This window comes from Mytilus trossulus, unplaced genomic scaffold (assembly GCF_036588685.1).
Source record: "Mytilus trossulus isolate FHL-02 unplaced genomic scaffold, PNRI_Mtr1.1.1.hap1 h1tg000050l__unscaffolded, whole genome shotgun sequence".
Taxonomy (NCBI): Eukaryota; Metazoa; Mollusca; class Bivalvia; order Mytilida; family Mytilidae; genus Mytilus; species Mytilus trossulus.
This window is the reverse complement of record NW_026963292.1, coordinates 61,077-74,794: the sequence shown is the minus strand read 5'-3', so window position 1 is coordinate 74,794 and position 13,718 is coordinate 61,077. Positions and strand designations below refer to the sequence as shown.

The 13,718-nt window shown below is 31.1% G+C and overlaps 1 protein-coding gene across 2 annotated transcripts; it reads right to left on the bottom strand.

Moving 5' to 3' along the window:
* On the bottom strand, positions 1–13,718 carry LOC134699235 (uncharacterized). Of its 2 annotated transcripts, XM_063560843.1 has the most exons (10): positions 13,483–13,718; positions 12,844–13,001; positions 8,423–8,641; positions 7,290–7,583; positions 5,683–5,823; positions 4,614–4,685; positions 3,381–3,536; positions 2,500–2,631; positions 1,509–1,541; positions 1–562 (listed from the first exon to the last, which is right to left on the bottom strand). In XM_063560843.1, the coding sequence occupies exons 2-10, from the start codon at positions 12,992–12,994 to the stop codon at positions 522–524; spliced, it is 1,239 nt and encodes a 412-aa protein (XP_063416913.1). In that variant the 5' UTR covers positions 12,995–13,001; positions 13,483–13,718; the 3' UTR covers positions 1–521. The 2 variants fall into 2 exon arrangements, with proteins under 2 accessions (XP_063416913.1, XP_063416914.1); XM_063560844.1 differs by lacking the exon at positions 13,483–13,718 and having other exon boundaries at positions 12,844–13,083.

The following is a 13,718-nucleotide window of genomic DNA, read 5'->3' as shown; positions in this document are numbered from 1 at the left end:
AACTTGGCTTATGACGAAAGTATGTCTAAATTGTTCGCTATATCTTCAGGAATTTTTGGCTGATTTAACAAAAAATATTGTAGGAAGACCTCCAAGTGTTCTCTTTTTTATTTGATATGTACTTTGTATTGTTTAATGACATCAAATGGAAACAAAGGTTGTTATTTGTGATGAAAGAATAGACAAATCATCAGATTTCATTTGCTGTCCAAGGCACTATCAAGCTTTAACCAATTCAGTAATTGCAAGTCCTTGAACATAACATTTCTAGTTAAAATACTGCTTTTTACTGAGTTTAACTTATGTTTTTCTTCACTTTTGATTTTGCGTTTAGAAATAAATAAATGACACACATATAAGAAGATGTAGTATGATTGCCAATTAAAAAACTATCCACCAGATGAATGATTGAAACATATTTCATAATGACTGGCTGTATCCATAATTGACCATTTAAAAGACAAGTCAGTTGAGAAATAATATTGATTTGAATAGTAACCTGTGATAATTTCAAAAAATGATCATGTCTCTTTCGATTCATCTACATAGAGATCAAGAAATCCTGCAATTAGAAATGATAATTAAACATGTTAATAGCATTTAAGATTTTATGTTTAGGTTTACTCGAGTTGTAAAATTGTGTTGAATTTTTTGAGAGTTTCATTTCAAATTTAATCTGTTGAAGATCATTAGTTACCTCTCTTACAAAGCATCAATCATCAACCAAGCTAATTGAATTATATCAACATACAATTACCCATTTTTGTCGGTAACGTCTTTATTTTGCTATGATATTAACAACATAGTAAAGGTACCAGGCTTATACTTTCGGTTGCAAGACATGCGTCTGCATTTTTGTCTGCAAAATACTCAATATTGCTTTTTGAATTTGAACCAAAACCAAATTGAAATTAAGGTAGTCAGGCTCCGTGTTGAAGGCCGTGTTGAAGGCCTATGATGGTTTACTTTTTTATCTTGCTTATGTGCTTTGACTTAATGCCTTATTATGCTTCTTTGTTTCAGATTTGTTTGTGTTTATAGTTATTAAGATGATAACACAATGTTGACTTCTGTACTCCTATTATATTTGACACTGTCACTTGTTTTTTCTGTTTGTTTTGTTCACACATCGTTGTCAATATCGTAAATTTTGATGCGAATATCATTCATACATTTGGGAACAGAAATCATACCTTCTGTCTTCTTTATAAAATATATAAACTACTTCTTTATGTTTTATTTGTAAGTAGCCAGGAATATACTATCGAAATGTCAGTAACATAGAAGAATTAATAGACAATAATATATTTATGTCTTGGTGTAAAAAGGCATATTATATTCTTAAATCTAAAATCTTTTAAAAATGAAGAACTATTAAATGGAAAACTAGATTTCTCTTTAAAATGGTTATTGATTTCATTTACATCCACTTTACTAAGCTGCGAAAATATGACAGTCAGGGACACTCTTGTTTATTAAAAGCGGACGCATATGTTGTTTTTACATACCTGAATCTGCCCGTCGTTGACTTGTTGTATCTCCTGCAAAGGCAAAACATACATATTTTACATCTTATTTTCAGAATAAAAAGGCAACATTCATTATACTCCCAAGGTAACTAAATAATAGGCTTAGAATATAATAATCGCAATCGATTGATTGTCAATTCAAACATGACGTACTTCAAACGCTTTGAGTACACACCCGTGGTAAAAGCTGAATATATTGTTTGGGCTGTTCCGATCGTACTCCCACGTGACTTTTTTTTTTACGAATGAGCTACCCAACGTCATAGAACGTTGACGTAAGAATATATGCATTTTACGGGAAAATACATGCTTGAGAAATCAAAAATCATTACAACAAGGAAACGTAAGCAAACGGTGCTAACATGCGTTACATAAGCAATTTGAGTATACACATAATACATTTAAGTACAATTATCATTTAGATCCATCCTAACCAATCTAAAAATGTTTTCGAGAATAGTTTAAGCATGTCACAGTTTGCTCCGTTCATTTACGTCAATTTAATCGTGCGTTTATTTTTTGGAACGCCCAAGGTAAAATATAAGTCATTAAGGGCCAACCCGTGGTAAAATCACGATATATTGAAGCCCCATGAATTATTTCTTAATTATGTTGCAAAAAGTTAACCGATCTGTAAATAGACTACATATGTGGGATTGAGTGTTACAAGCAAATTTCATATTTAATTTAGTTATTTGTTGGTTCTGAGATGTCTTTTCAAACTGCATTATCCATGTAAATAAACACATCATAGATACCAGGACTAAATTAAGTATATACGCCAAACACGCGTAACAATGTGGAAAAATGGAACTGAGATATTTTCTTATACTGTTCAAATAAAAAAAATCGCAGTTCTTCAGTAAAAGGTAAGTACACACCTTCCAATTGATCTACATGGGTAATTCTGATAAATTAAATGATTACATGAGCATTGTCAAATATTATTTTAGATATAATTTTTACTTACCATGTAAATGACTAACTCCCTCTCTATTAGTTTTCCCTTTTCTAATGATATCAGTCCTAATGTTGATATCATTTTCATTGCTTTTGTCTTCATTAGATGCCAAAGCAAAATCTTTTTGTGTTTCAATTTGTTCTGTATGAAAATTGGCATTTAAAAAAAAATCATAACAATAGTATTATACATGACAAAAGCAATACTCTATATGCATGCCCTATCATTGAAAACACTAGTATCCAACGATTTAGGGGAGTTATTCCAAGAGATATTACAAAATATAAATAACCTTTGCCGAAACATGGAAAAAAACGACTATCAGACAAACCAAATCAAAGAAACAAACATTAATTCATCACATTATAAAAAATGAAACTGAATATTGAGCAACACCAACCTCACTATGAAACTAGGAATAATCTTTAGTGATCCGAAAAGATTACGTATAAATCGTCTATAAAGTATACGTTAACACTCTGGATGTCTAATCTTACAAATACATATTGTCTAATTAATATTATATATTTCAGAATACATTAAATATGCTGAATCCAAGATGTTAATGCTTGTTTGAGTCTTTTGGTTATCATTTCATTGATGCATACCCGAAATAATTCCTCAAATTCTTCATGACCTGTGTACTTTTTTAGAAATTATATTGACTAAGTATTTCTTCGATACATTTGTTCAAGGCAAATATCTTTTGTCCGGATTTATATCTTATATGTTTATTCATAGACATAAATGCATTCATTTCGAGTGTTATATTTCCTTTACAAAAACAAATCCATTTATAGTAGTTTACCAATGCTGATTTGTTGTAAATTCTATATTAGTTCCTCACAGGAGTTTATGGTTAAGAAACGTTTTTTGTTTCCAATATTTACCTGAGCATTGTACTGCTGATGCCTCATACATGTTTTCCTGAATAGATGTGGTTGATTCACTTGTTGTCACACTTGTGTCAAGACTAAATTTTCGTCCACGGAAAGTTTGGTTTCGTTGTTTGAATATCAGCTTATCTCTTGTAGCCGTCGAATGAACTAATTACAATGTAAGACAAGTATGAGAAAATACATTACAAACAATCCTTTCAATAAGGAACTTTCTATTCTTCTGCTCTGAATTTTACTCAAACATTTGTATAAGAGGGGCGAAAGATGACAGAGGGACAGACAAACAAGCGAGCACATAGAAACCTAAAAACTAAGCGACACGAAAACCATCAAAAACTGAGGTTGATATTTTGTCATCCGGAAGGGTAGGCAGATTCTGAATCCAACTTCATCATTTATCCTTCACTTTTTCAAACTCAAAAGTTTCTCCAACAATAAAACAAATCTCTTATTCTTACATTGATTGGTCTTATCTGACAAATTACTATATGTGGACTTCACAGTAAATTGACCATTTATTAATTTTGTAATTATGTAAAAACTTAGGTTTCAACTTTCTCAGACAAAGTTTGCCACCGATGGATTTTGCTATTATTTTAGGTGCTTTTTAGTTGATATATATATAACTCTTCAATGTTATCTTTCCTTGTACGTAAATGCGTTTCACATATTCGGCTTTGGTTGTTCCTGATGAAGGAGTATACTGCTGTTAAATAGTATTAAAACGAGTAAGCAAAAACCAATCCTGGTTACAAACTATAACCGAGGCAAACACATCAATTATAAGAGGACTAAAGTATGAAACGAAAACAACTCATTTTGACCTCTTGAAATCAAAAGTGAAATAAATTTATGCTAATCATTTATGAATTGAATGCGCCATCTTTCTGTAACTTCATTTGGGTGTAAAAGCGTTGACCAAGGAACATTTTGTTTCTGCGCTTCATTCTGAAAACGTGCGCATGGTCAACGCTTTTAAAACCTTTTGAAGTTACAACAAGAAGCATTCCATACTTATAACTACATGTTTTAGCTAGGCTCATGAAAACAAGATTTTAATCAAGTATTATTATTTAATTCACCTGTGCACTTTATTGTGGAACCTCATGTTATCAGGAATAATAAGTTTTATTGTGTAATGCAATTGCCTAAGGAATAACACGTGATGTGCAGTTAGCCAATCAGAATAAGGTATTATAATGAAATATATAATATAATTATTACCTGTTGCTGGGGTTAATCGATTTAACCAAAACTTCCTTTTTTCTTCAAACGATTTTTCTCGAGGGTCATCATCTGTATGAAAAGACGTTTAGTTTTACAAGCAAAATATAAGCATAACACTTTCAAAATTACATTAGACATTTAGGTGCTAAACGATCGCTTATTCTTGAACACTGTTTGGTAAACTTTCATTCCCGTTTGAATGGTTTTACATTTGTAATTAGTGTGTTGAAGGCTGTATCTTGATATATTATGGTTTAATTTTATAAATTGTTATTTGGATGGAGAGTTGTCTGTTTGACATTTATACTACATCTCCTTATCTCTATCAGTATTAATTTGTTTTAAAAAAATACATAAAAAATCCGAGCTCCGAAATCATGAATTATGAAATATAGAAGGTAAAAACACCACATATACCACACGCTGTGTTACTGATGTTGACGTCTCATTTGGTGATGATACTTTCAAGGACAAAGGTTCAGGATTATGACTAAGATAAATTAAACTTTATTGTGGCTATTATTTTGGAAACAGGCGCTATCATGTATGGCTATGTAACGTTCGTGTCAATTTGTTTCAAACAATCGTCGACATGCATTATAATTTATTCTGAACACCTTGCTGCTGGGATTGAATATCGATGACTCATTTTAGTCATTTTCATCATGCGTTATCATTTAAGAATTAATGGTCACCGATCGTGCAAGTCTTGTCTAAAGCACACATCTTGTTTTAGTACGAGTTGTAAAGGAACATATGCTCTCGAGATGATTCTGACAGGTATACCAACTAGTAGAAAAGGGACAAATTAATGAATTATTGAACAGGGAGATGTAGTATTAAATTACAGAAGCTTCTACTAGGAGATCGCTGAGAATCTAAATCCGTTAAATTGATTAAAACCTCTGCAGTTTGGTTCTATATATCTGAATGTTTCATCATGATATTCTTTCGCAATACATAAATCAAGCTTCATTATAACACGAAATGAGAATATACACTTCATTAAAAAATATTTCTTAAACAAAACTAGAGGCATTATTAGACAGATATCATAAAAGCTTACCATTCGATGAAATACCTTCTTCTCTTTTGTTTATACGTTGGGTATTCAGATCAGACACGCTGATGGTTTCACTGCCAGGATCAATGTCGTTACCATGAATCATGTCAGAATCATCTGCATGTTCAGTTACTGCTGCATTTTCTTAAACAAACGATACAAATCGTAGACCAAATACGATCAACACAACAAGCAGAAAATTTAACCATATATATTGACACTTTTAGAATGATGTGTGTAACAATGAAATAGCATTTTTGAAGATACATGACCACATTGTTTTAGGGTCTTCAATTTAGGCAACAGTAGTTTACCGGTGTTTAAATCTCAAAAATCGATAACAGAGATATCAATAATTAAAAAAAACCAAAAGGTTTTTCAAAGTGAACATTTTCTCAATATGATCCTCTGCTCCGATCGGCTTAAAATTCAGAATCCGACCCCGTAAAATGACAGTACTTGTCGACGAGCAAGTCTATGGGGATGACCATAAGTCTTTATTTTATATAGTTTCGATGAATGTCAGGGTTAGGTTTCACAGTTTTCAAAGTCAATCTTTTTTTTTAAATTTCAACATACTAATTTGCTCCAAATCGGATTGAAATTTCAGTCATGTCATAATCCTCTAAGTCACCTTTTACTAACGAAAATATTTCTATAAGATCTTGTATATAGATCTAGCCAAAACAAGTCTTGTCGAGTTTTTTTCTTTATTTGTCTGATTTCATACAAGGACACTTCATAGAAAGAAATATATAAAGTTAACTATATCCTTTAAGTTTACTTTCCGCTAAATGATGTTCTCTCACTAAATAATTCAACATTTGGTGACTATGTTGAACTCATCTAGGCCATCGAAATAGAGGTAAAGGGTACACCATATACAATTAAGTCTACTTCATTTCTTGACATACATCTAGAAATTGACAATGAGGGTCGGTTGTAAACAAAACTGTCCGACAAAAGGGATGATTTCATAATTGTAAACTTTCAATGTTTAAGTAGCAACATTCCAGCAGCGCCTGCTTACGGAGTAAATATATCCAAATTGAAACGATATTTCCGGTCTCGTATTTCCAATCATGATTTCCTCGAAAGAGGGTTGCTGCTTTCAAGGGAGCAACTTTACCAGGAGTTACGAAAAGTAAAGTTGAAATCATCCCTTTGTCAATTTTTTTTTATAGAATAACCGTTTCACAGATGATATCGGATATGTTCCTTAAGTCGTCACTACAATCCCCTCACCCTTTTCACGAATTTGACCTACCGATTTAAACTATTTACAAGGTTTGTGAAACCATGAGCAACACATGAGGAGCAGGATCTGCTTATTATACCGGAGAACATGAGATCACCCCTATTTTTTGGTCAGGTTTCTGTTGCTTAATCTTCAGTTTTCTATGTTGTGTCTTGTTTACTATTATTTGTCAGTTATTCTTTTTCTTTTTTAGTCATCGCGTTGTCATTTCAGTATGGGTCCATGCGTTTGACTATACCTGTACCACTGGTATATTTCTCCCCTCTCTTATACAGCTATATTGTAAACATGAATTATATAAACCCATTTTATCAAGTCGTTAGTGGTTTTGTTTAATTGTATGATATACTACCTTGTATATTGAATGGGCAAACTATTTCTTTTTTAACACTTTGAATGAATATTTTGTCGACTGTCAGCTCCTCCAAAACTTTCCATGATTTGATTGAGAGACAAATTAGAATGTCTGTACACCAGTCTGGTATCATGAACGTTATCCACAAACTGTTACTTTGTTCTATTCCTCTTATAATTACATATCTTTCTGGGCAACAAAGAATTTTAGATACAGCTCCTCTCAGTTTATATAAATCAGTCCTGCATTTATAACCCATTACATGGAATTTCACATGTTCTTGTTCGTCTTCTGAAACGATTCATAGTGACACATATATACTTTGGTTTGCCATTCTTAAAAAAAAAAGAATTATCAAACTAAAACAAAGTTGTGGTAGATCGGCGTTGACTCTTCAATCATCAAACATACAAATATAACAGATACATTTGATGTACTTAGTTAATAACATCAAACGTTAAAGAGCGCTTAAACGGAAAGGTTAAATTAAGCCCAGTGTAGTTGTTAATATTAACAATGAATCGTATTATTTTAAGTTTTAAAACTTGTCAACATATGTTTTAGGAGTTCTAACACGACAGTGGTCGAAAGCACGTTGAGAAGGATCTCCTTACCCTTACGGAGCACCTGCGACTACAGGTTTTTGGACAGATTCTTTTACTTAAACTTTCGTTTTCTATGTTGTGTTTTTGTATAGTGGTCTGCTGTTTGTCTTTTCATCATAAATGTTTTTCTCATGGCATTATCAGCTTTTTTGTCGGCGTCTATAAAGTTTGAATGTAACTTTCATCTCTGCTTATATCCCTTTAACAAATAGAAGAAGTATGCTTTATATAAAAGGGTTTTAAAAGAGTGTCATTCGTTTCCGTATTCTCTAATTGCTGATCTCTATGGTCTATATTGTTTACCAATGCCTAAGCCATTATTCTGTATATTGTCCCCAACAATTAACATCCAATTACGTCTAGTCTATTTTTCTATACTCTTTTTTTGTCAGCTAATTTGTCTGTTGTATAAAATTATCTTTCTATATTTTATGAACCTAATCAATCCCCGCGTGCGTGTTTATGTTAATTATGTGTTGTTCTCTTTTATTGTAATGTTATGTATAACTTATTGCAGTAATTTACCTGCTTTTTCTGGAGCCTCAAAAAAGTAAAGAGTATTATCTGATTGTTCACAAAAACGAACAAATCCTTTGTACAAATCTTTTCGTCCAATATGCCATATCATAGCTTGCAGTGTGAGCAAATTTTCAGTTGTTATTATTTCTCTCTCACGAAGAATGGTAAAGAGATCCAGAGAGGTCTTTAACTGTGACATATCTCCTTTTCTTATACCGCCTTTACCTGCAAAATAGAATCAGTTTATTTTAGATATATGAGTTTGACTGTCATTATGGTATCTTTCGACCCTCTTTTACATGAATGGTAACTGTAGATTTAAGACTTTGTAGATTATTCAGAAGATTTTAGTATCTATAGATATTTTTTTTTAAATATGTTGTAAAATATTGAGATACGTTTTCCAGAAGTGCCAAAAAGATCTCATTTAAAGATTCTTTTATGTAGTACGGCTTTATAATTGGTTAATAGAAGAGTAATAATCGTATCGTATGGAAGATCTCTTTTATAGAGCCAGCATCCCATGTTTGTTGACATCTCTTCATAATTGATGTACACAACAGTCAACTTTATGTGTTGATTTCTGTACCTCTATTAACATGTTGTTACATTTTAGCCTCCATTTCAAACTGGATTTGGTGAATCAGTCTATATTAGTTTTCTCGTTTGAATTGTTTTACATTGTCTTATCAGGGCTTTTTATAGCTGACTATGCGGTATGGGCTTTGCTCATTGTTGAAGGCCGTACAGTTACCTATAGTGGTTAATGTTTGTGTCATTTTGGTCTTTTTGTGGGTAGTTGTCTCATTGGCAATCATACCACATCTTTGTATGTTTAAACTTATAATTAAGAAAGTAACGGAACATTAAAGATCTTCTTTTATTAATGTATAGTGCAAACCTTTAAAAATGAAAGTAGAAACCAAATCATTTCAGTAGAAAGAGAAGGAAAAGCCCAGCAGTTAACAAAGGAAGTAATACACAAATTGAATACTGCCCAACAATATTTTGCCTTTAATTGTTTTTGCTCTTTTCCAACACGATCTGGTTTACAATCTCCTTTGCGTTTAAAATGTTGTCTGCATTTACTTGTTGTTAATGTTTATGTCATAGATAAACACTAATACTTACAAGAAGTAAACACAATTAAATTTAACCGTTTGAAAAAGGTTATTTGCTATTGTAACCGAGTTCATCATTAAAAAGATACGTTTTTTCAAGTTTGCTTGAGCTTAACATTTCTTCTATAAATAACATGGGGATATGAAGTAAGTAAGTAGCATAATTATGATGATAAGAGCTTTTAATTGGCATATGAAACTCAAACTGGAATTAAATGGTTTCAGTCTTCCAAATGTATGCCTATGATATTTAAAATAACCGGAATATTGCATGTTATCTGGACAAATTTGACATCAACTTGAACTTTTATTTAGCACACTGTCTCTGATAAATAACGTTTTTTTATATACATTTTCATCTGAGTAAAACACATCTTAAAGCAGTTTATCTTTGTTATATATTGATATAGTCTTGACATATGTTTAAATGTTGATGAAAATATCTCAAAATGACTATATTTTGCAGATTTTACAGTTTTATACTAAATTCAAAAACTTTCAACCTCTATTGCAAATATTTGAAAATTCATTTATTTAATATTGAACAAATATTTATTTTCGAAAGTAAAATAACTATCTAGTACTCAAGAAACATGGTGATAGAAATATTTAATTATATTGAATTCTTCAACAATTCTTTTATTGTTTGAATTATGATGACAAGTTTGATTTTATTACGTACTGTGGTCACAGTTTTGTTAAACCCTTGGAAGAATTATTTGCAACTTTTTTTTAATCTTTTGTGAATGTATAAAATGATTTAAACGAGTATTTGAAATATTAAGTAAACGATTTTATCTCTGAATTATTCGTTTTGATATTTTATAATAGATCAACTTTTTTTTTTATCCATTTTGAAAAAGGATGAAAGTGTTTCATGTTTAAATGCTTTAAAGGTGTTTACGATAGCTTCATTTTCATGTATATTTGCTTGTGTATAATTCCGAGTTCAGTATGACGTCCATCATCACTGAACTAGTATACATATTTGTTCAGAGGCAAAGTCAAGATGACGGACGCCTCCGAGTGCGGGAGTTTCTCGCTACATTAAAGACCCATTTGTTGCATTCGGCTGATTTCTGCTCTATGATCTGGTTGTTGTCGCTTTGACAAATTCCCCATATCCATTAACAATTTAATAGTCTTTTAACTTAGTATATAATTACTGAAATGACATGCGAAATGCATTATTTCAATCAGAATATTATGTGAAAGTACAAAATATTTCAGGAGGACAATTCGTATACGGAATGGCTCTAGAAACCTCAAGTACTATTTATTCCTTATTTTCATAGCAATACAAACATAAAATTTCAATGCAGGCCCAACAACATGTTTCTTCAACAGCAAGTTTGGTCTGGCATCGACTCTTTGTCCATAAATGACAGAGGCGGATTTACAGGGGGGCAGGGACCGGGCCCCCCTTTTTGGGAAAAAAATGGTTGCTTACATAGGAAATCGCTGAAGCGTGACTGGAGCGGGTCCCATCTTAGGTCAGTCAGTGTGCACCCACTTATGAAAATTTCTGGATCCGCCACTGAATGCACTTACTTGCTATGTTTTAAAAAGGGTCAAACTCGGAATAACCTCGGACCGGCAGATATACCCTCGTAATACCTAGACTATCGTTTATCTGTGCATAATGTATAAATTTGCAACAATGCGATGTATCGTGTATATGTAACAGTAAATTTGTATAATCAGGAATTATGTAGAATCACTAAAATAATAGTAATGATATATTATCCCTATATTATCCCTGAAATGCCCAGTGATTTTACAATTCAAATTAATGTTTTATTTAAGTCTCATCTCTCAACAAGTACAATCAATCTTAATACATGATTGTAAAATAACACTAAATAAAATGAGAGTCATTCTATACAGAATTATAAGAGACTATCAAAATGCATAGATATAATACACAATATGAAATAAAATACTATTTACAATATATAAAATTTCTACGTCTTTTTAAAATCAAATGACACGTTTTGGCACACACACGAATCATATTTACATCTGAGAATAAAAACACTAACTTTTGATTATCATCTAAAGTATTGAAATTATCATTAAAAGTTTCAGCAAAATATATTTGATTTCTAAAATCGTCATTAAGAGGATATCTTAATAAAACATGCGCTTCGAGTTACATTTTCAATGAACATTCTAATAGTTATTCTACAAATTCCTTAATACGATTTCAGGGATAATAAAAAATTCAAGGATTATTTGTTTGATAAAAATATATAGACATATAATCATGTCTTTTTTCATACTCATTGTCAAATGAAAAAAAATTGCTTTTAATTACAGAAAATGATCTTAAGGTTGTTCTCCTCTTATATTTAATGCGTTTCCCTCGGTTTTAGTTTGTTACCCCGATTTTGTTTTTTGTCCATGGATTTATGAGTTTTGAACAGCGGTATACTACTGTTGCCTTTATTTAAAGACATAATCTACACAGGGTTTCGAGGTAAAGTTAAAGACTTCAAAATTAATACGATCAACACTCCCTTTCTAGCGATATTTTTACATGTATTTTTTGTTTATGAAAAATCTGGCAATGTAAGATGGATATTCATGTTCTACATGTTTATGTAAATCCACAGAGCATGTTATTCGTGGTACATGTAATACAAATGTTGTGAAAGATTATGACCCGCCACATCGTTGTTTTTGGTTTTCCTGTGTAGCTAATTATGTACATTGAACAGACTATTATTTGAACTTGGAATTATTTTTGATTGTGGAATTAGCTTGATTCTTGTTATTGAAATTTTTAATAAAAATCATGTTTATTCTGTACTGAAATGTTCTGTGCTACGCACAACACTTTCTATTACAAAGAAAATAGTATATTTACAATATAATGTACTGAGTCGCACACAACCCTATCTAACCAAATTACATTGTATTGATTTGAAAGTGTTATTAATCGCTCAAAAGATAATAAAACCAAATAAACATGGAATTTATTAAAAAATTTAAACACAAGAACTTATGCAAATTCCATGATTAAAAATAATTCCAAGTTCAAATAATAACCTGATATTTGTTATATTAGATGTGGTTCACGTTTATTGGCCATGGGGACAATAAAGTATTTCACGAAAACCCAGTCAGTAAGTGTGTTATTATACCGAGGTCCAATAGTTGGAAACTATTGACTGTTCCAATAGTTCAACGCTTGCAATTTAAAACTTGTTTAATATAGAAAATGATAACTGAGGTATAATAAATAATTCTAGATGACGATTAAGTAAAATTCTACAGATGCCAAATTATATATGATACTTATACCTTGGCAAAGAAATTTCAGATCTTCAAATTCCTCTTCTGTAAGCTGTTTAGACAGTTTCTGAAGAAACACATTAAGAGGAAATTCTTGTGAAGGAAGTTGCGGAATAATAGTTCCATTAGTTCCCGACATTATAAGCATGTTCAAATTCATTTAATTTCTGCAAATAAGCAGGAACATATATATTAATGTTAGATATACTGTTGATACAAATAAGTAAGAACAATATGCAATTAAACAAACAATCAAAATGTGTACAAATCCATAAATTATTCATTCATAATTATTTTAGTCTCGGAGTGACAAGATTAGAAGCTGTGATTCTATGTGTGTCGTTTTCCTTTTCGGAAGAACGTACGGAAACCGTTTTCCTGTGTCGTTTATTATGTATATTTGTTATCTTATATGTGTTTTTTTCTACGCTTTATTTACTTTGTTCATGATTTATTAGATACTTTATTGATTTTTGATTTTTGTTTTTTGAAAATTTCTCAATCAATAAATTCCAGAAATCATGAATGTACTGTAATTGTTATACATTTATTTAAAGTTACAAAAAAATGAAAAACTACAAAAATGAAAATTTTTATCATTATCAACAAAATATGTTTCTTTTTAATTTACTACAAATATACACTTACCTCATTCATAGATTAATATGCACTTCCCTATCATACCTGTGGTAAATGTCTTCATTGTGACGTAAACCCGATAAAGTACAAAATGTATTCACTTCCCGGTAATGGTGTTATATTACGATTTTTTTTTCTTTAATATCTTTTTTCCTTAACCTAAATGTATTAAGAAAATATGCATAGTGCACCCGAACATCATACTAATAGAGTTGAATTACTGCATTTTGTCCATAAATGATGAT